Genomic DNA, 25063 nt, shown 5'->3' on the forward strand with positions numbered 1-25063 from the left:
TATTCCAGGGTTGGTAATAACACTCCTATTGCATAGCAGTTTCACCCATTCCAGATTTTACTACACGCTAGATTAGCCACGGTGTATAGCTAACAAGCTCAGATATGTCTTATTAAACTCATAGCAAAACCAGGAAGGGATCAAACTGCTATGCAATGGGTCTTATTTCCATCACTGTAATCAGACCCCCCCCCCTCCACACCCCTCTCTCCTCTCCTTACCTTGACTGTGTCTCAAGCTGGGCTCGGAGGAGCCCGGTGTCTCGCTGATATAGTTCCCCTCCTCCAGCGGGCACACATCCAAGCGGTTCCACTTTGTGAGCAGCTGCAGCCAGCTGGCTCGCTCCTCGGGCTTCGCATGGGGGTTCAGAACCACACAGACCCACAGAGCCCCTGGGACAGAGGGAAGGGGGGGGGAGAGTGTCATTAACTGAGTTTGTCCCACAGGAAATAAAGAAATGAAGAAAGTACATCACTAGTTTCTGATCAGAAACAAGCTTCAGAATGTATAAAAAAATGTGGTAAAAGTTTATAACAAGTTCTACTCTACAGTTTCACTTTATATACTACATATGTTTATTTATTTATTTATTTATGTATTTATTTTTATCTATTCATTGCATTCACATGGCGCTTTTTATACAAAAGTATCACAAAGCACTGTACAGTACATAGCAGAAAAAAAGAACAAATCACAATACATTTGTATAGCGTGTCACACATGCAACTGCCACAGTCAGACCCTTTAAATAACAGATTTAAAAAACAGTATACACATAATAATACAAAAGCAGCAATTTTAAAGTTAAATTAAAACCCACCAAGATAAGAAAGCCATTTTATAAAAGTGCATTTTTAGTCTTGACTTGAAAAATGTAATGGTCCCATTCCATAATTTAGGATCTCTACAAGAAATAGCCCTGCCTTCCGTGTTGCTTTTGTTGACCCTAGGAATAACCAGCAGCCCCGCATCCTGTGATCTCAGAGTGCGTTTTGGAAGATACGGGGTCAGTAACTCCTGCAAATAACTAGGTGCTAATCCACACACTTGTGTGTGTGGCTGTGTGTGTGTGTCTGTGTGTCTGTTGTCCAATGTGTGTGTTATTAACCAACTTCTAGGACCCAGGCAACCATGGACGGGCCGAATCACCACTTCACGTTTATAAAAATACTGTAAACAAGTGCTGCTTCCTGTGAGTGTGCGTTCTTACCGAGCTCGTCCCAGAGCTGCCTGCACTTGTCCGTCATGCCGGTGCCCTGCTGCCTCCACAGGGCCAGGCGGGGGTCCTCCATGAACTGCTCTGTCATCAGAGTGAGCATGCGGGCGCCATTCGAGTCCCGCATCCGCAGCATCTCTCGAACCTGCAGCCAGAGTCACAGTCAGGGGCAGGGGCAGAATCAGGGCACAGAGTTACAGTGTGTGAGAAACAATCACAGAAATACACACAGACCAGACCAAGCTAGACAAACAGACACTCTCACACACACACACACACACACCCCATACCACTCACTCACACACACACACACACACGCACCATACCACTCACACACCATACCAGTTACACACACACACCATACCACTCACTCACACACACCATACCACTTACACACACAATACCACTCACACACACACACCATGCCATACCACTCACAAACACACCATACCACACCACTCACACACACACCATACCACTCACAAACACCATACCACTCACACACACACACACACACCATGCCACTCACACACACACACACACACACACACCATGCCATACCACTCACAAACACCATACCACTCACACACACACCATACCACTCACACACACCATACCACTCACACACACCATACCACTCACACACACCATACCACTCACACACAATACCACTCACACACACACACCATGCCATACCACTCACAAACACACCATACCACACCACTCACACACACACACCATACCACTCACAAACACCATACCACTCACACACACACACACACACACCATGCCACTCACACACACACACACTCACACACACATACCATGCCATACCACTCACAAACACACCATACCACACCACTCACAAACACCATACCACTCACACACACACACACACACACACACACACACACACCATACCACTCACACACACACACACACATACACACACACTCCCTTATAGAAGTTTACCATGGGAAATTTGCAGGGTAATTTTGCAGTTTTCCCCCATGCTTTTCTCATGGCTACACTATGCATGTATCATAGTTCAATATGGTTTGCTACATTTTGCTTAACATGCTTAACAATGTCTCTCTGGGCTTTACAGTGCTTACCTATGCTTTACCAGACTTTCACTCTGCTTTTATATGGGCTAACACCTAGACACACAGTGACACACACACAGAGAAACACACACAGAGACTCACTCACACACACAGACACAGTACCACATTCACACACACACACAGACACAGTGACACACACACAGACACACAGACACAGTGACACACACACAGTCACACACACAGTGAAACACACAGTCACATACTCACACACACAAAGACACACTCACAGACACACACACAGTGAGTGACACACACAGTGAGTGACACACACAGTAACACACCCAGAGACACAGACAGACACAGTGACACACACACACATTCGCACAGAGACACACACACACACTCACACAGAGACACACACATACACACTCGCATAGAGACACACACACACACACACTCGCATAGAGACACACACACACACACTCGCATAGAGACACACACACACTCGCACAGAGACACACACACACTCGCACAGAGACACACACACACTCGCACAGAGACACACACACACACTCGCACAGAGACACACACAGGAGGGTCCCATACCTTATTGAACATAGACTGTAGCTGCTTGCCCGCCCCGTAGTACCCCCCGTTGGAGAGCAGCTGCTTGACCTGCTGCAGGACCTGCTCCTCGTCCAGGTGCCAGCAGTTCTCATCCTGGATCCCGGCGCCGGCAGTGGGGTCCGGGGCTCCTGGGGGGCCAGAGGGTTAGAGAGGAACTCGTATACACTGAACTATAGTAATCACCCAGGGCAAAGCATTAGACAAGGTATAAATAAGCACAGAAAACATACGGTGCAGAATGTTCATAGTACTAATACATTACAGTGTAGAGCTGTATAATCTGATCTGTAGGTGGCAGTGAAGCAGGCCAGCTGTCTTCTTGTAGTAATCGACCTCAATGTGCAAGATATCTGTGAAACTGGGATTCTGATCTAAAGTGTGGAAGGAAAAGGGGAGCCCCCACCCCAGTGCCTCTTCAATCCCCTCCCAGAGTATTACAATTCTCCCATCACTCTTCCAATCCTCTCCAAGTCAAGTCGTCCCTTCCCCCCTTCCCCCACCTGGTCTGCCCCCAGCCACTCACCGTTCAGCCTGTTGATCTCGGAGCCCAGCTGCAGTATGTCGTCGGCAAGCCTCTGCGCGGTGGGCAGCACCTGGGTGTGGTGCTCGGAGATGAGGTACTGCACGAACTTCTGCAGCTGGTCGCGGTTCATCTGGGAGAGCGTCTCGGAGATGGGCAGGCGCAGCTCCACCTGGCCAGCCCAGCGGATCCGGTGCAGCGACAGCGCCACCACGTGGCCGCAGTAGAAGATGTCGCGGTTGCCGCAGCTGCAGGTCACCGAGGTGATCTTGCAGCGGTCGAAGCTGATAGAGACGCGGAACACGCGCTCCGGCTCGCCCTGGCTGGCCGGCTCCCGGACTGTACCACTCAGGTGGAATCCTGGAGAGAGAGAGGAGAGCGAGGGAGTCAGAGAGATACAGGGCTGGAAATAAGACTCCCATGCCTGGTGAGTTTAATCAAACACTTCTTATCTATACATTGGGGCTAATCAAGCTCGTAGTAAAACCTGGAATGGGTGACACTGCTAAGCAACAGGAGTATTATTACATCCCTGTACAGTCTGTGTTGTATACAGGAAACCCTGGCCACCTACCCACATGTTTCCCCTAGTAAAAGCACAGTAAAGTATAATAAAGCACAGTACAAGCATAGCAAAGTGTAATAAAGCACAGTGAAAGCATGGTAAAAGCACAGAGAGGTATGGTGAAGCATATTTAAAAAACTGCATAATTGCATAGAATAACCATGGGGAAAAGCATGGGGGAAACCTGCAAAAATATTATGGTAAAAGGGTACAAGGAACCCTTATAAAAGGTCCCCACAGTAAATCTGCACAGTACATTTCTCATGCTTTTCCATGGTTATACTTTGCTTTTCCAACAGCTCACCCTGGTTTGACGTGGTTTTTTGAACATGCTTTACCACACCTCTCTGTGCTTTACAGTGCTTTCCTATGCTTTACCATGATGTCACTGTACTTTATTACACTTTGCTGTGATTATTGTTATTATCCTCAATATATAATGATGATTATTATTATTATTATTATTATTATTATTATTATTATTATTATTATTATTATTATTATTATTATTCATAATAGTAATAACAAATAATATATTGAAATATCTATTGCAGACCTAGTATGCATGTGGGTGAGGAGAAGTTCAGTGAAGCAAGACAAAACTCAGCCGAGTACTGAACAAAAACTATCACACTCACTCCTCAATCAGTAACCCGGCTCACACTCGCTCCTCAATCACTAACCCAGCTCACACTCGCTCCTCAATCAGTAACCCAGCTCACACTCGCTCCTCAATCACTAACCCAGCTCACACTCGCTCCTCAATCACTAACCCAGCTCACACTCACTCCTCAATCAGTAACCCAGCTCACACTCGCTCCTCAATCACTAACCCGGCTCACACTCGCTCCTCAATCAGTAACCCGGCTCACACTCGCTCCTCAATCACTAACCCAGCTCACACTCGCTCCTCAATCAGTAACCCGGCTCACACTCGCTCCTCAATCAGTAACCCAGCTCACACTCGCTCCTCAATCAGTAACCCAGCTCACACTCGCTCCTCAATCAGTAACCCAGCTCACACTCGCTCCTCAATCACTAACCCAGCTCACACTCGCTCCTCAATCACTAACCCAGCTCACACTCGCTCCTCAATCACTAACCCAGCTCACACTCGCTCCTCAATCACTAACCCAGCTCACACTCGCTCCTCAATCACTAACCCAGCTCACACTCGCTCCTCAATCACTAACCCAGCTCACACTCGCTCCTCAATCACTAACCCAGCTCACACTCGCTCCTCAATCACTAACCCAGCTCACACTCGCTCCTCAATCAGTAACCCAGCTCACACTCACTCCTCAATCACTAACCCAGCTCACACTCGCTCCTCAATCACTAACCCAGCTCACACTCGCTCCTCAATCACTAACCCAGCTCACACTCGCTCCTCAAATCAGTAACCCAGCTCACACTCGCTCCTCAATCACTAACCCAGCTCACACTCGCTCCTCAATCACTAACCCAGCTCACACTCGCTCCTCAATCACTAACCCAGCTCACACTCGCTCCTCAATCACTAACCCAGCTCACACTCGCTCCTCAATCACTAACCCAGCTCACACTCGCTCCTCAATCAGTAACCCAGCTCACACTCGCTCCTCAATCACTAACCCAGCTCACACTCACTCCTCAATCAGTAACCCAGCTCACACTCACTCCTCAATCACTAACCCAGCTCACACTCGCTCCTCAATCAGTAACCCAGCTCACACTCGCTCCTCAATCACTAACCCAGCTCACACTCGCTCCTCAATCAGTAACCCAGCTCACACTCACTCCTCAAGTCCAGTCCAGTTCAAACTAGTTCACCCCCCACCTCTCCCCTCCCCTCACTCATCTGTCGCTTCCCCGGACCCTCCCCCATGTCGTGTGTCTCAGCCTCCCCAGGATTGCCCCCTCCCTCTGTAATAATGCAGGGGGGCGGGGTCCTGTTAATTAAATTCTATTGATAATAGAGATGCGCTCAGGGGACTGAAACCTGGTGTAAATCTGCATCCCAGGATCCCTGGGGGTGGGGGGGGTGCGCACAAAGGGAGGATCTTCCTCCCCACCTCCCCTAATCTCTTCCTCCTTCTCTCACTCACTGCCTCAAGTCATTCATCAACTGTGCATGCCCCTAGGGAGGGCAAATTACCCCCCCCCCCCCCCCCCCGCTGCATATAGCTCATGCATCTTTAAAGCGAAAATTTGATAAAACCTTTTCATATTTTTTATACACTATATGTTTTACAGTTGTGTAAATCACTATCTTATTAACTGTGTGTATGTAGCTAGCTAGATAGAGCTAGATAGATAGATAGATAGAGAGACAGATAGATGCTTTGTGTTGTATTTATCTATCGCATAAGCAACGTTGACTGATTCTATGCCGCAGTGCTGTTGCATTGTTACTGTTTGACCAAAGGTTGAAATTAATCCATCAATAAATCCATTGATCAATCGATAAATGAAAATCTATTATGAACTCAATCAATTCCTACTAAGGTTATCACATGATAGATAGACAGACAGATAAATGCCTCTTTGAGGAAGGGGCTGAGCAATGCTGCCTCTTTGAGGAAGGGGCTGAGCAATGCTGCCTCTTTGAGGAAGGGGCTGAGCAATGCTGCCTCTTTGAGGAAGGGGCTGAGCAATGCTGCCTCTTTGAGGAAGGGGCTGAGCAATGCTGCTTCTTTGAGGAAGGGGCTGAACAATGCTGCCTCTTTGTGCAGGTCTGTGTTGAGACTTGTCCCTGCTTCTCTTTCTCTGTTTCATCGCGTCACTCAGTGAAACCATTTGGAAATATCTGCGTACTCTCCAGTTCAACCTGTTCCCTTGCCCTATGGCAGCCAAAACAAAACAAAACAAAACAAAACAAAAACCATTGACTCAACAAATTTAAACAAACCTGTTCATCAGTCACTCGACAACACAAACCAAACACAAACCTTAACAAAACTCCGGGTTTCTACCGGCTTGTCTTTCCACCAAATTAATGCGGGTCGGAGAAATGTCGCCAAACTACCTACACTGTCTCCCATGTCTACAGTCACTATCAGAACCTGAAACCTTCACAATCATCCCCACAATCTGAAACTCATCCCAGTCACTACCACAATCTGAAACCCATCCCCAGTCACTACCACAATCTGAAACTCATCCCCAGTCACTACCACAATCTGAAACTCATCCCCAGTCACATTACCACCGTTTTCGGACTCCTGCATGCAGTGGCACTGGAACAATTTTTAAAGTGGGGGTGCTGAAAGCCATTGAACAAAACTATAACCCCTGTATATGATGGAAGCCTTGCAATGTGGAGCAGCAGTGTGGAGTAGTGGTTAGGGCTCTGGACTCTTGACCAGAGGGTTGTGGGTTCAATCCCAGGTGGGGGACACTGCTGCTGTACCCTTGAGCAAGGTACTTTACCTAGATTGCTCCAGTAAAAACCCAACTGTATAAATGCGTTATTGTATGTAAAAATAATGTGATCTCTTGTAACAATTGTAAGTTGCCCTGGATAAGGGCGTCTGCTAAGAAATAAATAATAATAATAATAATAATAATAATGCCAGGGGTTGCTGCCGCACCCCCAGCACCCCTAGTTCCAGCACTCCCGCCCGCAAGTCTCGTTTATAAAGATGCTTGTTGCGATGAACAATGCAAAGTTGAGTATTTATAAAGCCGAGCTGATTCTGAAGACAGATTGCAGTTCGCTCTCCCATTTTCATTTTTGTATTATTATTATTATTTTTTTTAATGATATTTGTCAGATACAACATCCAGTTATAGTATTGATGCTGTGGACAGGACATGAGATGTACTGTGTATTCGATTTATCCAAGTGGTCTTTAAATAAATCAAGAAAGAATGTGTTTTAAAAACAGCACAATAAACTCTTTCAATTAAATCTGGCCCAGGAAGATTTCACAGAATCCCCAAACCTGACAAACCGACAGGATTTCCAAAAAAGTATTATGAATGGGCTCCTTGTTCAACAGTGAACGATCTACCCCACATTATCCTTTAAAAAAATAACGCTAATAACAATACCAATAAAATGCAATCCTGCATGGGTTAGGAAGCAGGTTTTTCTTCATAGCTAAGTATTTCCCAGCTGTGACTGACACTCCCTCCTGAGCTCTCAAGAACTTTATAACCCCTTTACGCTAGACAGAGATAGAGGTCCAGGGGCAGCATCTGTGCAACAACACTGCCTTATTACCCCAAGGGGTACAGGGGTATAGACGCGTGTCCAACAACCCCCCTTCAACATCTATCCCATCCATCGATCACATACTGAGAGAGAAAGAGACAGAGAGTCTTCTGCTCTTAAAATCATTAGTGACCTTCTCCCTTTTCTCCCTTGCTATTTCACCATTGGTTAATTCACGGTTAGGCAGTCATGTCTTCTATTTTCCCCTAATTCACTGTTTTTCAATATTTCATGGTTTAATTGATTTATTTTTGACGTGCAAGTCAGCTGGTGCAATAGGCCATGCATGCCTGTGTGTAACACAGGGATTGTGCTGCTGCAGGGCTCAGTGAGACAACCTGAATGGTGCTTGCAAAGGAAAGGGCCCTTATTCTTTATTAGATAATGAGAGCATTATTTTGATCCGTATTAAGGACACTGGGGCTGGAGTTGGGGGGGAACGACACAACAACTGCCAGATCGGCGAATTTACAGAGCGACTAACTCAGAACTCGTCTCTCTTTCTGTCTAGCTCATCTTTCTTTCCATCTACCCATCTGTTTGTCTCCCTCCCTCTCTCAGCTGTCCATTGTTCACTCATTCACACACATACCCCATCGAGCAAATCAGCCAATAGGACCCCTGCCCTACATATAAAGAACTGTCCCTGTCTGCAAATCAACCAATGAGAGAATCCTGCCCTATATCTTAAGCCCACACATATGTATGCACATATGGCCAAGCAGAGGGGGCTTAGATTAAATAGTGAGGAGGCTAGGGTTGGGGTCGCAAGCCAAAGGAACCCTTTGTGGGGTATGTACAATATAGGCCTTGTCAGGAGGGTACACCCCAAGGGTAAGAGGAGGGGTTAGGAAACAATCTGGGTCACTTCCTTGCAGAACTTGCCTTGGCACTGTGTAGGAGCCTATCACAGTTACAGTGCACACTATATAGAGATGGCATCAATGCACATACAAGCCATGCTTGTATGTGTATTTCTAAATGCAGGTGCTAATGAGTGTTTAAAAGAATAGCCACGGATGCTAGTCTGGTAGTCAGAAAAGCAGCCTAAACTGAAACGGGGGCATGCTGTTGTAGAGTACTGTTCTTCTGTTCTCTGCATGTTGGGGGGGGGGGGAGCTAGGGGGGTAGGAAAGGGTCTGATGAGTAATCAAAGGAGCTATTTACTTGTTTTAAAAGTTCTTATTGTTGCACCTAACTGCTGGTCCCATCCATTGTGTCACCCTGTGTGTGTCTGTCTATCTGTGTGTGGGTTTGTGCCTGTCTGTCTGTATCTGTGTGTGTCTGTCTATCTGTGTGTGTATGTGTCTGTCTGTCTATCTCTGTGTGTGTGTGTGTGAGTATGTGTGTGCCTGTGTCAGTGTGTGTAGGGGTGTGTGTGTGCCTGTCAGTGTGTGTCAGTGTGTGCCTGTCAGTATGTGTTTGTGTGTCAGTGTGTGCCTGTGTCAGTATTTGTGTGTGTGTATGTCAGTGTGTGCCTGTCTTAGTGTACGTGTGTGTGTGCCTGTGTCAGTGTGCGTGTCAGTATGTGTCAGTGTGTGTCTCATTTTGTGTGTGTGTGTCAGTGTGTGCCTGTGTCAGTATGTGTGTGTGTGTGCGCGCCTGTGTCAGTGTGTGTGTGTGTCAGTATATGTGTGTGTGTGTCAGTATGTGTGTGTGTGCCTGTCAGTGTGTGTGTGTCAGTGTGTGCCTGTCTCAGTGTGTGTGTGTGTGTGTCAGTATGTGGGTGCGTGTGTGTAATTAAGAACATAAGAAAGTTTACAAACGAGAGGCCATTCAGCCCATCTTGCTCGTTTGGTTGTTAGTAGCTTATTGATCCCAGAATCTCATCAAGCAGCTTCTTGAAGGATCCCAGGGTGTCAGCTTCAACAACATTACTGGGGAGTTGGTTCCAGACCCTCACAATTCTCTGTGTAAAAAAGTGCCTCATATTTTCTGTTCTGAATGCCCCTTTATCTAATCTCCATGTGTGACCCCTGGTCCTTGTTTCTTTTTTCAGGTCAAAAAAGTCCCCTGGGTCGACATTGTCTATACCTTTTAGGATTTTGAATGCTTGAATCAGATCACTGCATAGTCTTCTTTGTTCAAGACTGAATGGATTCAATTCTTTTAGCCTGTCTGCATACAACATGCCTTTTAAACCCGGGATAATTCTGGTTGCTCTTCTTTGCACTCTTTCTAGAGCAGCAATAACGAGGTGACCAGAACTGAACATAATATTCTAGGTGAGGTCTTACTAATGCATTGTAAAGTTTTAACATTACTTCCCTTGATTTAAATTCAACACTTCTCACAATATATCCGAGCATCTTGTTGGCCTTTTTTATAGCTTCCCCACATTGTCTAGATGAAAACATTTCTGAGTCAGCATAAACTCCTAGGTCTTTTTCATAGATTCCTTCTTAAATTTCAGTTCTTCAATTGAGGGATAGCTTCACGATGCACTACTGCTGTTCTCCAGCTCATTGCACGAATGCCCCCCCGCATTGCGGCCCGTTTTATAGACGCTGTAGCATAAAGCCCACATGCGTTACCATTGACCTGCAATACAGCTATTCAGGCTCTTGACTTGGGATGACTGAGTCAAGCAGTGAGTCAGTGGCTACAACTGCTAAACTACTGCCTTGTTTCCATTGCCTGCTGCCCACGGTTAGCCCCTGCAATCAAAAGAGCCATTCAGGACTTTTTCAAAACCCGGTCAACCTCGGAAATTCTTGACATGCGTTAAAAGGTCACTGAGGGATTGTGGGATCCTACTGTGTTTTGTTTTAAGAAACAAATAATTAACTATAGGCTGATTACAAATATAAAGGAATCTGGTTAAGAAGGAGAGCACAGCAAACACATAGCTAGGTTCTGCCGTTGTGTTTATCATGAATCAAAAAATAAATAAAAAAATGCAATACCACTTCAGACTTTTGTCTTGTGTGCTGAAGCAGGATGAACATTGTTCAGTTTAACAAAGAAGAAAAAAACAATGAAGAAAATGTGATATGGGTGCTTTACCCATATGAAAAAAAAAGTTAGCCACAATGGTAGCGATTTCCCTGTGGGTTTCTTCTCGAATCGCACCTCCTGGCTACATGATGACACACTTCCTTTGAAGCCAGTTTGGCTCAATCGAGCATGAGATACACAACCTGACCAGAGAGCAGTGCTCAGACGCTCGGGCGAGCCGTGGAAACAGCCTGTTTTGTTGCCGTGGGCAGCCGTACATGGGAGCGCAGGCAGTTAAAATGGGCAGAAGTGTGTGTGGCTTGTGTAGAATGGTATACTTGTGACTGGAGTTTGTGCAAATGCAAATGTGTTCGTTTGTGCATGTCATTTTTCTAGGACTTTAGATTTGTATGTTTTTGCATTTGTTTTTGACATCTCTGTGTTTTGTATTTCCCGGTACAGGACTCAGTATGCTGTGCTTTTACTATGGGAAACATTTACAAGTATTCGTTTACCATGGTTTATTTTTTTTAATCAGCTTTACTATACCTCTCTGCTTTACAATGCTTCCCTATGCTTTACTAGACCTCTCTGCTTTACAATGCTTCCCTATGCTTTACTAGACCTCTCTGCTTTACAATGCTTCCCTATGCTTTACTAGACCTCTCTGTGCTTTACAGTGCTTCCCTATACCTCTCTGTGCTTTACAATCTTCCCTATGCTTTACCATACCTCTCTGTGCTTTAAAATGCTTCCCTATGCTTTACAATGCTTCCCTATGCTTTACCACACCTCTCTGTGCTTTACAATGCTTCCCTATGCTTTACCATACCTCTCTGTGCTTTACAATGCTTCCCTATGCTTTACCATACCTCTCTGTGCTTTAAAATGCTCCTATGCTTTACAATGCTTCCCTATGCTTTACCACACCTCTCTGTGCTTTACAATGCTTCCCTATGCTTTACCACACCTCTCTGTGCTTTACAATGCTTTTATAAGGGATGTTTCTAATACAAAAACAACATCATCCAATAAAAGAAAAAAGGAAAGTAGTTACTTTGCATCTGCACATGCATTCTCTTTCCGGGGGAAGCTAATTCACTGTGCTGTTTGGCATCATTTGTTATTCAAAGCGTGAATAAAGAGAAGAGACAGGCCTGTGCGCCCCGAGCCCAAACTAAAGCCTGGGATACAAGTATCAGCTTCCCCCAGGCACATAGAGGGTGTGGGGGAGGGGTGGGCTGGGGCGCCATTTAAAAGCTTGGGAGTAGGGGTCTTCTATCTTAGGATCTGAAAAGTTTTTTTTTTTTTCTTTCTTAATGAAATTCTCAATAGATTGAATTGCAGTACATGGATTTCTTATTCAAGTCTTTTAATTGACGCTTTTACTGCACAACTGATAAGATACAGCAGTGGTTGTTTTCATTAGTTAAGGAAAGTAGTGACATTACTGCAGACCCATATGCAAAAACACAAGGGCTGGAATTTGACTAATTTAGAAACGTGCAGACAAGTCTTCAAAACACTCTGACACACACACACACGCACACACACAGACACACACACACTGACACACACATACACACGCACACACACACACAGACACACACACACACAGACACACACTGACACACACATACACACGCACACACACACACACACACAGACACACACATACACATGCGCACACACACACACACAGACACACACACACACTGACATACAGACACACACACACACACACACAGACACACACTGACACACACATACACACGCACACACACAGACACACACACACACACACACACACACACACACACACACATTTGCATTCCTATATTTCTGGGGGACTTCTAAATGACTCTCACTATTTTTATTTACTATTTCTAACTCCAGTCAGACAAAACCCCACACAGGGTGACAACAAACCAAATATTTTGGCTTTTTTTTAAAATGCACATTTAAGTTCTTAAAAAGGTGTTTTACATAGTGGGGATATCCCCACAACGTTGTTTTTTCAGGAGTTACTATCTTTGTGGGGACATTCTCAAATTTTGTCACCACAGTGATAGTAATACATGCCCACACACACACACACACACACACACACTCTCTCTCTGACATGTTACAACAGCATTTCAAAAACCCATCCGGAAAACTGTCAAATACACTCTGTCCAAAACCACACTGAGAAAGGCTTACTTAGTTTCTTTTAGTATTTCTAGATTTTAAAATAATAGTACATCCACCCCCCCCCCACACACACACATTTGTGCTGGGAAAAAATAATTAATAAATAAATAAATACATAAATACCACCTTGTTTAAAATTGTCCATGAAACAATATATGGCCATTAACTGGAGATTTGCTAATGACTTCATAGTGAAGATGGGAAATGATCCTAGTTCTCCTGGCTCTTCTTAAAAATGAAGGAAAGGGTTGGGGGTTCAAGCATGTGTAAACAAGCCCACACAGTGTTGTCAGGCGAGACCCCTGGCTAAGGGGAGAGACTGCCCCCGCTCTCATGGATTCAGAGATAACTAGGCTTCGTTCAACAATGGGGAGATGATCTGAACACAATGCAGGTAAACAGCAGCTGTATCAGGAGGGCAGCAGCAGGGCCAGCAGGCAAACAAGGGGTTAATGCCGGCAGGAAGCGTGTGTGCAAAGTTTAGATCTCTACCCACCGCGACTCACAGCTGTACCATTGAAAAAAAAATCATATTTTAGCTTTCGTGTATCTCAATCACAAATGAGAAACGTGTTAATAGTAACATCAATTTAATTTACTGTTTTTTTTTTTTCTCACAAACAACTAAATTGGCTTTTAAATTGGCCAAGTCTTAATTTTTGATTAACAAGCAGAACGTACCAATGAGATCGAAACATGTTAATAAGCAACTAATCTTTATTGGTAGAATAAAAAATAAAGTATTTGATTCTGGACACACTTTGTTACAATTGTTCTACATGACTGTATTTACATGAATAAAGAGGAGTTGCTTCTGCTTTGAAATGAAAAAGACTTACGATTTAAAAGCCCTTTTAGTTTCATAGAAAAACCCTGTAAATTAAACCAATGTTACTATTAACACGTTTCTCAGTTGTGATTGAGATACACGAAAGACTTAACAGGTATCAATTGATTTTTTAAAGGAGAGCAGAGTAGAAAAGTTGACGGAAAACACTGAAAACCAGAAGCCCTGATTATAGGTCCTGTCCTCATTGGAACTTGTTGGCATGTGATACACTTAGAATTTTGCTGAGAGCGTAGATATCCACTAATGTCAATGACAAAGCATTTGAAACTGTCAGCTTGATTAGAGGTAATCATCAAACACTCAGAAAAAAACATTCTGAGAAATCTCTCAGAAACTGTAAAATGGACATCAGACAGTTTGTCAGGCAGGCTAAGAAGTTTGATGATCAAAGCATTTTTTTAAAACGTCTCACCTCACCCCATGTTGAATTTGCTTAATCCTCACCATCAAACAAGTTCCCATGAACAAGATCAGGTGGGTAGATTCCTCCCTGGCACCGGGAGCAGACACCCTGCCCTGCCTCCCAGTACCAGCAGATTCCTCCCTGGCACTGGGAGCAGATACCCTGCCCTGCCTCCCTGTACCAGCTGATTCCTCCCTGACACTGGGAGCAGATACCCTGCCCTGCCTCCCAGTACCAGCAGATTCCTCCCTGGCACTGGGAGCAGATACCCTGCCCTGCCTCCCTGTACCAGCAGATTCCTCCCTGGCACTGGGAGCAGATACCCTGCCCTGCCTCCCTGTCATCCTGTCCCAGCTGTTTGCAAACCTTGATTTATTCATTTTCCTGGAGAATGGCTGATTCAGGGAGCTGGTGTGGAAGCGATGGAGCTCGGAGGGGAGAGTCTGTGGCAAGGACGTGCAGGAGGTGTTTTCAAGCTGAATTCACAAGGCAAGGGCATCCTGGCCCATGGGAACAGCAAGTAGAACGAGAAAACCAGGTCCTGTGTGTGAGTGAGTGTGTGGTTGGAGTGTGAGGTGTGTAAATAGTAACACAGAGAACCGACATACTGAACAGGCTCGCTGACAACCAGGTGAAGAGGGAGACGGAGAGACGCAGAGAAACTGCATTCCTTCAGGAGACTTGTTTAACTGGCCCTGCAACCTTCACTCCATCAGAGTGCAGAGAGAGAGAGAGAGAGAGAGAGAGAGATAGAGAGAGAGAGGGTGGAGACTAAAAATAAATGAGGGGTGAAAACCAGGAGCCCCAGCTTCATGACACACAGTGAGGCGGTGGTGGTGGAGGGGGGCCATGCTAAGTTCAACAGTAAATCCAAGGGCAAAAATCCCAACCCATCTCCCAGCAGTGCACTGGGACAGCACGGTGAGTCTCTTGGGTGTGATTCTATGTAAAAAAGGCAGGAAAGGAAGGTCTTGCATGAATAATTAAACAGCCTCACTGAGACCTACTGTAGAGACCGCTGCCCGGGGTCTAGGAGGCTGCACTTTGGTTTTTAGAGTCTTTATACCGTGTTGTTTGCAGCCCACTGAAGGTCTATCAAGCACACCACAATGCCAGGACAAGACAGACACGAGGAGCAAACTCTGCCTTACAATCACAAGACAGATACGAGGAGCAAACTCTGCCTTACAATCACAAGACAGATACGAGGGGTAAACTCTGCCTTTCAATCACAAGACAGACACGAGGGGCAAACTCTGCCTTACAATCACAAGACAGATACGAGGGGCAAACTCTGCCTTACAATCACAAGACAGACACGAGGGGCAAACTCTGCCTTACAATCACAAGACAGACACGAGGGGCAAACTCTGCCTTACAATCACAAGACAGACACGAGGGGTAATCTCTGCCTTACAATCACAAGACAGACACGAGGAGTAAACTCTGCCTTACAATCACAAGACAGACACGAGGAGTAAACTCTGCCTTACAATCACAAGACAGACACGAGGGGTAAACTCTGCCTTACAATCACAAGACAAACATGAGGGGTAAACTCTGCCTTACAATCACAAGACAAACACGAGGGGTAAACTTAAGGTAGAGAAAAAAATTATACACACACTCTGTTTACAGCTACAGATGAGGACTAGAGGGGAGGGAGGAGGAGGAGGAGGTGAAAACTAGAGGGGAGGGAGGAGGAGGAGGAGGTGAAGACTAGAGGGGAGGGAGGAGGAGGAGGAGGTGAAGACGAGAGGGGAGGGAGGAGGAGGAGGTGGTGAAGACTAGAGTGGAGGGAGGAGGAGGAGGAGGTGAAGACTAGAGGGGAGGGAGGAGGAGATGGTGGTGAAGACTAGAGGGGAGGGAGGAGGAGGAGGTGGTGAAGACTAGAGTGGAGGGAGGAGGAGGAGGTGCTGAAGACTAGAGGGGAGGGAGGAGGAGGAGGAGGTGAAGACTAGAGGGGAGGGAGGAGGAGGAGGTGAAGACTAGAGGGGAGGGAGGAGGAGATGGTGGTGAAGACTAGAGGGGAGGGAGGAGGAGGAGGTGGTGAAGACTAGAGTGGAGGGAGGAGGAGGAGGAGGTGAAGACTAGAGGGGAGGGAGGAGGAGATGGTGGTGAAGACTAGAGGGGAGGGAGGAGGAGGTGGTGAAGACTAGAGGGGAGGGAGGAGGAGATGGTGGTGAAGACTAGAGGGGAGGGAGGAGGAGGAGGTTGTGAAGACTAGAGGGGAGGGAGGAGGAGGAGGTGGTGAAGACTAGAGGGGAGGGAGGAGGAGGAGGTGGTGAAGACTAGAGGGGAGGGAGGAGGAGGAGGTGAAGACTAGAGGGGAGGGAGGAGGAGATGGTGGTGAAGACTAGAGGGGAGGGAGGAGGAGGAGGTGGTGAAGACTAGAGTGGAGGGAGGAGGAGGAGGAGGTGAAGACTAGAGTGAAGGGAGGAGGAGGAGGAGGTGAAGACTAGAGGGGAGGGAGGAGGTGCTGAAGACTAGAGGGGAGGGAGGAGGAGATGGTGGTGAAGACTAGAGGGGAGGGAGGAGGAGGAGGTGGTGAAGACTAGAGGGGAGGGAGGAGGAGGAGGTGGTGAAGACTAGAGTGGAGGGAGGAGGAGGAGGAGGTGAAGACTAGAGGGGAGGGAGGAGGTGCTGAAGACTAGAGGGGAGGGAGGCGGAGGAGGTGGTGAAGACTAGAGGGGAGGGAGGAGGAGGAGGAGGTGAAGACTAGAGTGGAGGGAGGAGGAGGTGAAGACTAGAGGGGAGGGAGGAGGAGGAGGTGGTGAAGACTAGAGGGGAGGGAGGAGGAGGAGGTGGTGAAGACTAGAGGGGAGGGAGGAGGAGATGGTGGTGAAGACTAGAGGGGAGGGAGGAGGAGGAGGTGGTGAAGACTAGAGGGGAGGGAGGAGGAGGAGGTGAAGACTAGAGGGGAGGGAGGAGGAGCAGGAGGTGAAGACTAGAGGGGAGGGTGGAGGAGGTGAAGACTAGAAGGGAGGGAGGAGGAGGAGGTGAAGACTAGAGGAGAGGGAGGAGGAGGTGAAGACTAGAGGGGAGGGAGGAGGAGGAGGAGGAGGTGAAGACTAGAGGGGAGGGAGGAGGAGGAGGAGGTGAAGACTAGAGGGGAGGGAGGAGGAGGTGGTGAAGACTAGATGGGAGGGAGGAGGAGGAGGAGGTGAAGACTAGAGGGGAGGGAGGAGGAAATATGTGGGCTAGAGGGGAGGAGGAGGAAGGAGGGACAGGTGAAGACTAGAGGGGAGGAGGAGGAGGGAAGGAGGAAGAGGAAAGTGGGGGCAGGTGAAGGCTAGAGGGGAGGAGGAGGGAGGGAGGGGGAGGAGGAAGAGGAAGGTGGGGCAGGTGAAGGCTAGAGGGGAGGAGGGAGCAGGTGAAGACTGGAGGGGGGGAGGAGGAGGAGGAGAGAGGGGGAGGAGGGAGCAGGTGAAGGCTAGAGGAGAGGAGGAGGAGGGAGGGCGGGAGAGAGGAGGAGGAGGAGGAGGAGGGAGGGAGGGAGGAGGAGGAGGAGGAAGGTGGAGCAGGTGAAGACTAGAGGGGAGGAGGAAGCAGGTGAAGACTGGAGGGGAGGGAGGAGGAGAGAGGGGGAGGAGGGAGCAGGTGAAGGCTAGTGGGGAGGGGGAGGAGGAGGAGGAGGAGGAGGAGGAGGTGAAGGCACAGAAGACCTTGAGCAGGGCGATGTCAGCTAACCCAGAGTCTTGTCACACAATGTTGTGTATCAAGGTTTAATGTAATACAAAGGCCAAATGCTGTCCTGTAAACATTACGATCTGTCAGATAATTACCCATATTTCATCTACGTGAGGCACCGATGCAGATTTAAAAAACAGAGCGTGTCATTTGTTTAAAAATGCAAAAGTCTAACCAAAAAATCCCATTTTGATCAATTTTGTGTTTTAAGGTCAAACTTATAAGAAACTATTTCAAGCAGACGAACGGTCATTGAGCCAAACTTAGAGCCAAATTCACAAAGCACTCGGGTGTGCCGAGACTCCGACTCGGAACTTCCTTTAAGAAGCATTTATCAGCAGGTATTAAATAAATACAGTCAATAATGTGTTGGTTTCAAAACAAGAAAAGCTGTCCTTCCCTCACCTTTACAACAGAGTACCAATCAACTCAATTAACTTCCACACTGTGTGTTTTAAAAGGCTATGGAAAATGAATAGTCAGTAAAAATGTCAGCCACATCTGAGCTTGTTACCTACTCAAGCTTGTAGTAAATCCTGGACTGGGTGACGACTATGCAGTAGGAGTCTTATTCCCATCCCTGTACTGAACAGATTGAGTGTGACAGTGTTGGTTTCTTTATTTGTGAAAAGTACAAATGACTGGAGGGGTGCACCTCACTCACCCACTTGCAGCACCCTGCTGACGGCTCCGGGGGTCTCCAGCAGCTTGCCCCCCTTTTGGAAGGGGATGCCCCCCTCCCTGTCCACCTCGGGGCCCTGGCAGCTCAGCGAAGAGTACATGCAGATCTCACGCTCGCTGCGCGGGAACGACCAGAACACAATGCGCTTCTGAACCGGCTCAGGAATCCGAGAGAAACGCTCCTCCACCTGGGAGAGAGAGAGAGAGCGAGAGAGAGAGAGAGAGAGAGAGAGAGAGAGAGGGGGGGGCAGAGAGAGGGGGCAGAGAGAGAGGAGGGCAGAGAGAGGGAGAAAGAGGGGGCAGAGAGAGAGGGAGGGAGAGAGAGGAGGGCAGAGAGAGAGAGGAGGGCAGAGAGAGAGAGAGAGAGAGAGAGAGAGAGAGAGAGAGAGAGAGAGAGAGAGGATGGCAGAGAGAGGGTTCAGAAACAGCGCATAGCTCTCTATCCAAGGAGAAACAGGATCCAACAGGATACTCATCAACCACTAGAAATACTTCATGAAGAAGATTAACTGAAAACTCACTGTTTGTATATATGAAAACATTTTTTCTGGATGTACACAAAGGTTTCAATGATTGAAGAGCATTGCATTGGGAGAATGGGTTATGTCACATTAGTAATGTCTTTAGAATATGTTGCATGCTGAAATACTGTTCTCATGTGTCACAACTGAAACACTACCAGACTATTATTATTTGTTTATTTAGCAGACGCCTTTAACCAAGGCAACTTACAGAGATGAGGGTGTGTGAACTATGCACCAGCTACAGAGTCACTTACAACAACGTCTCACCCGAAAGATGGAGCACAAGTAGGTTAGGTGACTTGCTCAGGGTCACACAGTGAGTCGGTGAGTGAGCCAGGATTTTAACCGGTTACAAGCCCTTTTCTTGAACCACTGGAGCACACATGAATACAAGCTGTTAATACAGCCTGCACCCCCTCGCTCACGTATCTGTGTGCAGCAAGTATCCAGTACTACTGTATAGAGGCACCGTGTTGAAAACAATCTAATACAAATACAACACACTGTGCAGAACTGCTGTGTGCAGGGAGGGTGGCTCCAGGATGCGGGCACACTGAGAACACTGTGTTTTTGTTGTGTTATACCTGTGTATAACAGGGATGGTGACAACAAAGGCTGGGGAGGGGGTTAGGGCAGGAGGGGTTAAGCAGAATAATTCCACTGCAAATCCAAAATCCTCCAGGCTTGGCCGGTAAATCCAAGCAGTGCCCTAATCTCACCCTGAAGCCACCACTGATCACTGTGCTGGATGTGCAGGTCAAGCACCAAAATATATATATATATATATATATATATATATATATATATATATATATATATATATATATATATATATATATATATATATATATACACCAAATGAATAAAATGAAAAGGTTTTTTGCATGTACAACATCATTTATTTCAGGATGTTTCAGACAAAAGCCCTTCTTCAGCTGTGTAGAAAGTCAAACACAGTAAACTTGTTCTTTTTCAGGAATTCTGTGGATGACATCATGTCAGAAGAGAATGTTCATTCCCAAAGTTCCTAGTTCGAAGATAAACTCGCATTCCCTTTGTTTCCGAGCAGCATTTGTTCCACAGTGCGGACCGATCCCACAGATGGTGATGTCTTCAGCAGTGTATTCTCATTGTTGAACTGTCGAGACTGGAAATGTAGTGGTGCTGATTCAAAAGCTTCGTAAATGGTCCACAAAGTGGTCTGCTAAATGCCTTTTAGTTCCCCCACTGTTCAGTTTGTGGCGGTTCTTGCAGATAATGCAGTTTACTATTGCTTTACAGGTGCATGTAAGAGTCATAGGTGTTGAATGGTGATTTAGTGCCTCTGGTCTCAGTTTGGGTGTTCATGCATTTATAGTGAACTTTACCGCACTGTGTTACTTTTCTTTCTACACAGCTGAAGAAGGGCTTTTGTCTGAAACATCCTGAAATAAATTATGTTTTAATCATGTAAACTTTTTGTGTACATGCAAAAAAAAAAAAAAAATGTGCACCATGTGATAGATATAGTTATACCTCCTTTCAAACACACACACACACTATATATATATATATATATATATATATATATATATACACACACACACACAGGGGGGGGGAGTTGCTCTTTTTGTTGATATATCTTCTAAGCTTTCTAAAATAATCAGCTACAGTATTATTAATGTAAAGTCCCTGTCTAAATGTGCTTTCAGGTATTATTAAACAGTCGAACCCGTCTGACGTGCGGTTTGTGACGAGTCAGTTCCACACAGATCTCAGCAGAGACACGGTCAGCATTCCCCTGCGCCGATGCTTCTGCTTTTAAAATAAACACATTGCAGCGACACGACTTAAGAGATAACTGTGACTGCTGCCAGCCAGCTGTATTTGTGTATGCCTACGCTTTATTCGATTCACTACAGTAGCGTTATGATATATACCGCATTCAATACAGTATCTTGCCTATTTTGTGAACGGTGGATTTAATACTGCAAGGCGCTGCAAGTCTTTTGAAAGAATCCTCAAATCGATGCTTGAAATGATTTTAAGCGACACACACCAGACACGGTCGCTCGCTGCTATCCCGACTGCGTGCTGTGTTTCGGGGTTTCACTTTCCACCATCTGCTCGGTGTATGATGAGCTTCATTTGACCGTGACAGCGTGGGTTCAATTGGCTATTTATGAACTGAAACGGAATATTAGCCTTTTTCCTATAACGCGCAATATCAACTTCTTGGGAACTGTACACTTATCCAAGCTGCCGTTCACAAAGCATTTTTTAAAATGTGTATCATTTTTGTTTTCGACTAAATTCCACATGTATATATTTTTTATTTAAGCTTTATTTCATGCCAATGCTATAAGCTTTACATTTTGTATTTTGTTACAAATAACTCAAGTTATTTTAGGAGCTCCGACAAGACTGTACTGTGTGTGCATATATATATATATATATATATATATATATATATATATATATATATATATATATATATATATATATATATGAGTATGGAGTTATAAACAGAAGTAATATTTTACAGTGTGTTGCGTGATGTAAAGGCAATGTGTCACCATGTAAGTACTACGAGACTAAATCCAAGGGTTTAATAATATGTACACACAGACTGCACTGCCGTATCTGTGCAAAAAGTGTCTGATACTATTGTAAAGTGACGCTGCGTTGAAAACGATCAAATAAATACATTTTAGTGTAAAAATACAAACACAATTATTTTGTGAATTTGCGTGTAGGGCACCACAAAGTCCACATGACGTGTGTGTGTGTGTGAAGTCCTAGCACAAACTAAACACTGTGTTGGTTTTAACGCTTATTTTACTATTCAGTGTAAATATCATATAAAAAACAATTCTAGCCACATCAAGATCTATCCCCTGTTGTTGCTATGGGCTAAACACATGTATTTATGGAAAGAAATAAAGACTATGGGTGATTCTGCTTTCCTTGCTATATAGCTGACAAAGCGCTTCGTCGCTCTAGTACCTGATCGTGGATTTGCACTCACAGAGCGCACTGCCCCATTATGCCATCATGAGAATATAATCGGGTAGGCTGCCCATTGTCTGTGGAACGCGTTATTCTCTAATTCAGTTACACTAGTACTTCCTGTTAACTTCTCTCGTCCCAACGAGACCGAGTGTTATTGTAGTACCCCACCCCGCTCCCTTTGCCTCGTTGTACTGAAGTCAATGCAGCAGCCCGTATATCCAGGAGGTTAAATACAACAAAACAGCAACTAGCCTACAAAATCAAACCGAAAACAACAAATACAGTGTACTTTCCGAACCCCACATATCCTTATTGCGATCAGTACACATGTTATTACATTATTATTACACATTTCATATGAACCGTGGTCATGAGATTATTATAATAATGATTATGTAAAAATATACGTGTCAACATTGCCTGGAATTAAACAATGACCCACGTGTTTATAGACAGAGTATTCACTTTATTTGAACTTTACCGTGTATTTCATTAACCCCCTAGTTTGACCCGGTACAGTACCGTGTTTACTGGTAGTATTAGTAGTATGGTTGATCTTAGTTACCTGTTCAAATGCCCAGCTCTCTGCCACTCTCTTGGCGCTGAGGTCCAGCAGCGACTCGACTCTGCACTTCTGCCCGTGTCTGAGTGACCCATCCCGGGTTGCCGGAGCCGATGATACCGCGGTACATCTCCGCTTCGCTGCCGGTGGTTCCATTCACACAGAGCAGCCACACGCTGAACCTTAACCCCCTTTCCGAGCCACAAGCGTCAGGCAGGGTCAGATATATACGACGGCCACACGCCGCTTGCGTTGTGTGTGTTGAGGCTAAAACAAAACAGGAATAACAGTGGGATTTGAACACATAAATGCCTCGAGTTGTCAGTGTATTCGCCGCCCCCTCCGCCTCGAGCCCCGGCCGTGGAATGGTCAGCTCCTCGCCGCGAGCTGTAATAAACAGGACATCACACGCGCGCGCTGGAGTCCCGGGCTGGAGATTTCCCTCTCGTGTTTTTTTAACGTCGCGAGGCTTCTTTGAAAACGGCTTTGTTTTCAACAAGGACAGGAAATAAAGAAAATAATGGAAATGGATCTTTTAACCATCCGCTCTCCGTTGTACAAATGATTTCCCTTTGTCGGTATTGTTCCACTGAATCCTTTTCTCGGCGCAGTCCAGTCCGGTTCGGGTCAGCGTTATTTCCGTTGGTTTTGGATGGTGTTAAATCAGGTCCGCCGATCTTGCTTTTAACTGTGCTGTGTTTTTTGTAATACTCCTCGTGCGTCAATCGTACGGTCCCTTTAAATCTCACAACAATGTACATCTATCAATTTCAACACTTCTATATCACAGCGTTACGGGACTCGCCCACACTGTCTCCGCATTGGTTCGCTCTGGGGGGTCCCGACTCTACGATTAGGTAAAAAGCCCGCCCGTCAATATGCGAGCCCGCCCCTCAACCCTTGGACTCGACCGTTCGAACGCCAGTCTAGCGCGCCACCGCCAATCGCATTGCTGTTGTGCCATAAAGGGAGTGGAAGTCCATATATGGGCATTGCTTTCATTCATAACTTTTTTGAACGTGAGTCAGTGGAATCCACCCCCTTAAACTGCGCCTCAATGGAATGGGGTCTCTTTGATGTGCTCGCCTTTGAAGTCGCAGATTCAACAAGAATTCTCAACCCCAAAGGCCCACCCTCCTTTAGCTCTAAAATCTAAATCTATACATAATCTACATAACACTTATTTAAATATATTATATTATATATAATATATATATATATATATATATATATAATATGTGTGTATATGTATATATATGTATATATGTGTGTGTATATATATATATATATATATATATATATACATATACACACACACATATATATATACATATACACACATATTATATATATATATATATATATATATATATATATATATATATATATATATATATATATATATATTTATATTATCTCCTTATCCTGTTCCTTTTACTATGCTTTACACTTTGCAATGCGTTTTTTAACCCTACTAAAATCAGTTTATGTACATTTTCAACTTGACTTCTCTTTTGAATTGGATAATAGCAGTAATTCATAGCGAGGACACGACGCGGGACACGTGGGTCTCGTGCAGTAACAGTAGAGGGATCCGGGGTCTCACGACTACAACATTTCCTGCTACTCGGGAAAAGACAGCATCTTTAAGCAGCTCCCGGTCCCTGACTGCTAATTCAGCAGCTTCACAGACACACGGATAACGGCAGTCTGGTAATACTGTACCATGGGATTTGCGCGGAATGGTTCCCAGGTTTATGCTCTGCATTTACCGTAGTGTACCGTGTTTTAACCGAGCTTTATTGCTGCACACTTTGCAGTGCCTTTACTATGGGAAACGGTCAAGAACTGTTGAAACCATGTGCTTAATGTGCACTTCCATTTACCGCGCAGTCTTCCATAACAACATCCGTGTGGATGCTAAAATAAAAAGAAAAAAAAAACACAAAAACTTTATTTATAAGAAATATGAACTAGCAGTCCCAGTTATTTATGTTTTACGTATTTATTTCTTTGCAGAGGTAGATCAGGTGCAGTTC

The 25063-nt window shown here is 45.5% G+C and overlaps 1 protein-coding gene across 1 annotated transcript in view; it reads right to left on the reverse strand.

Moving 5' to 3' along the window:
* Positions 1-23854, reverse strand: part of LOC117402095 (zinc finger SWIM domain-containing protein 4-like) — a 32282-nt gene extending 8428 nt beyond the window's left edge. Inside the window, exons 1-6 of the mRNA XM_059007247.1 lie at positions 23028-23854; positions 18931-19135; positions 3434-3790; positions 2890-3038; positions 1211-1361; positions 222-392 (exon numbers count right to left, since the gene is read on the reverse strand). Of these exons, the coding sequence (XP_058863230.1) occupies positions 222-392; positions 1211-1361; positions 2890-3038; positions 3434-3790; positions 18931-19135; positions 23028-23180 (1186 nt within the window). The 5' untranslated portion in view covers positions 23181-23854. The remainder of the gene's footprint in view (positions 1-221; positions 393-1210; positions 1362-2889; positions 3039-3433; positions 3791-18930; positions 19136-23027) is intronic.
* Between the last annotated feature and the right edge of the window lie 1209 nt (positions 23855-25063).

The sequence above is a fragment of the Acipenser ruthenus genome, chromosome 34, assembly GCF_902713425.1.
Source record: "Acipenser ruthenus chromosome 34, fAciRut3.2 maternal haplotype, whole genome shotgun sequence".
Taxonomy (NCBI): domain Eukaryota; kingdom Metazoa; phylum Chordata; class Actinopteri; order Acipenseriformes; family Acipenseridae; genus Acipenser; species Acipenser ruthenus.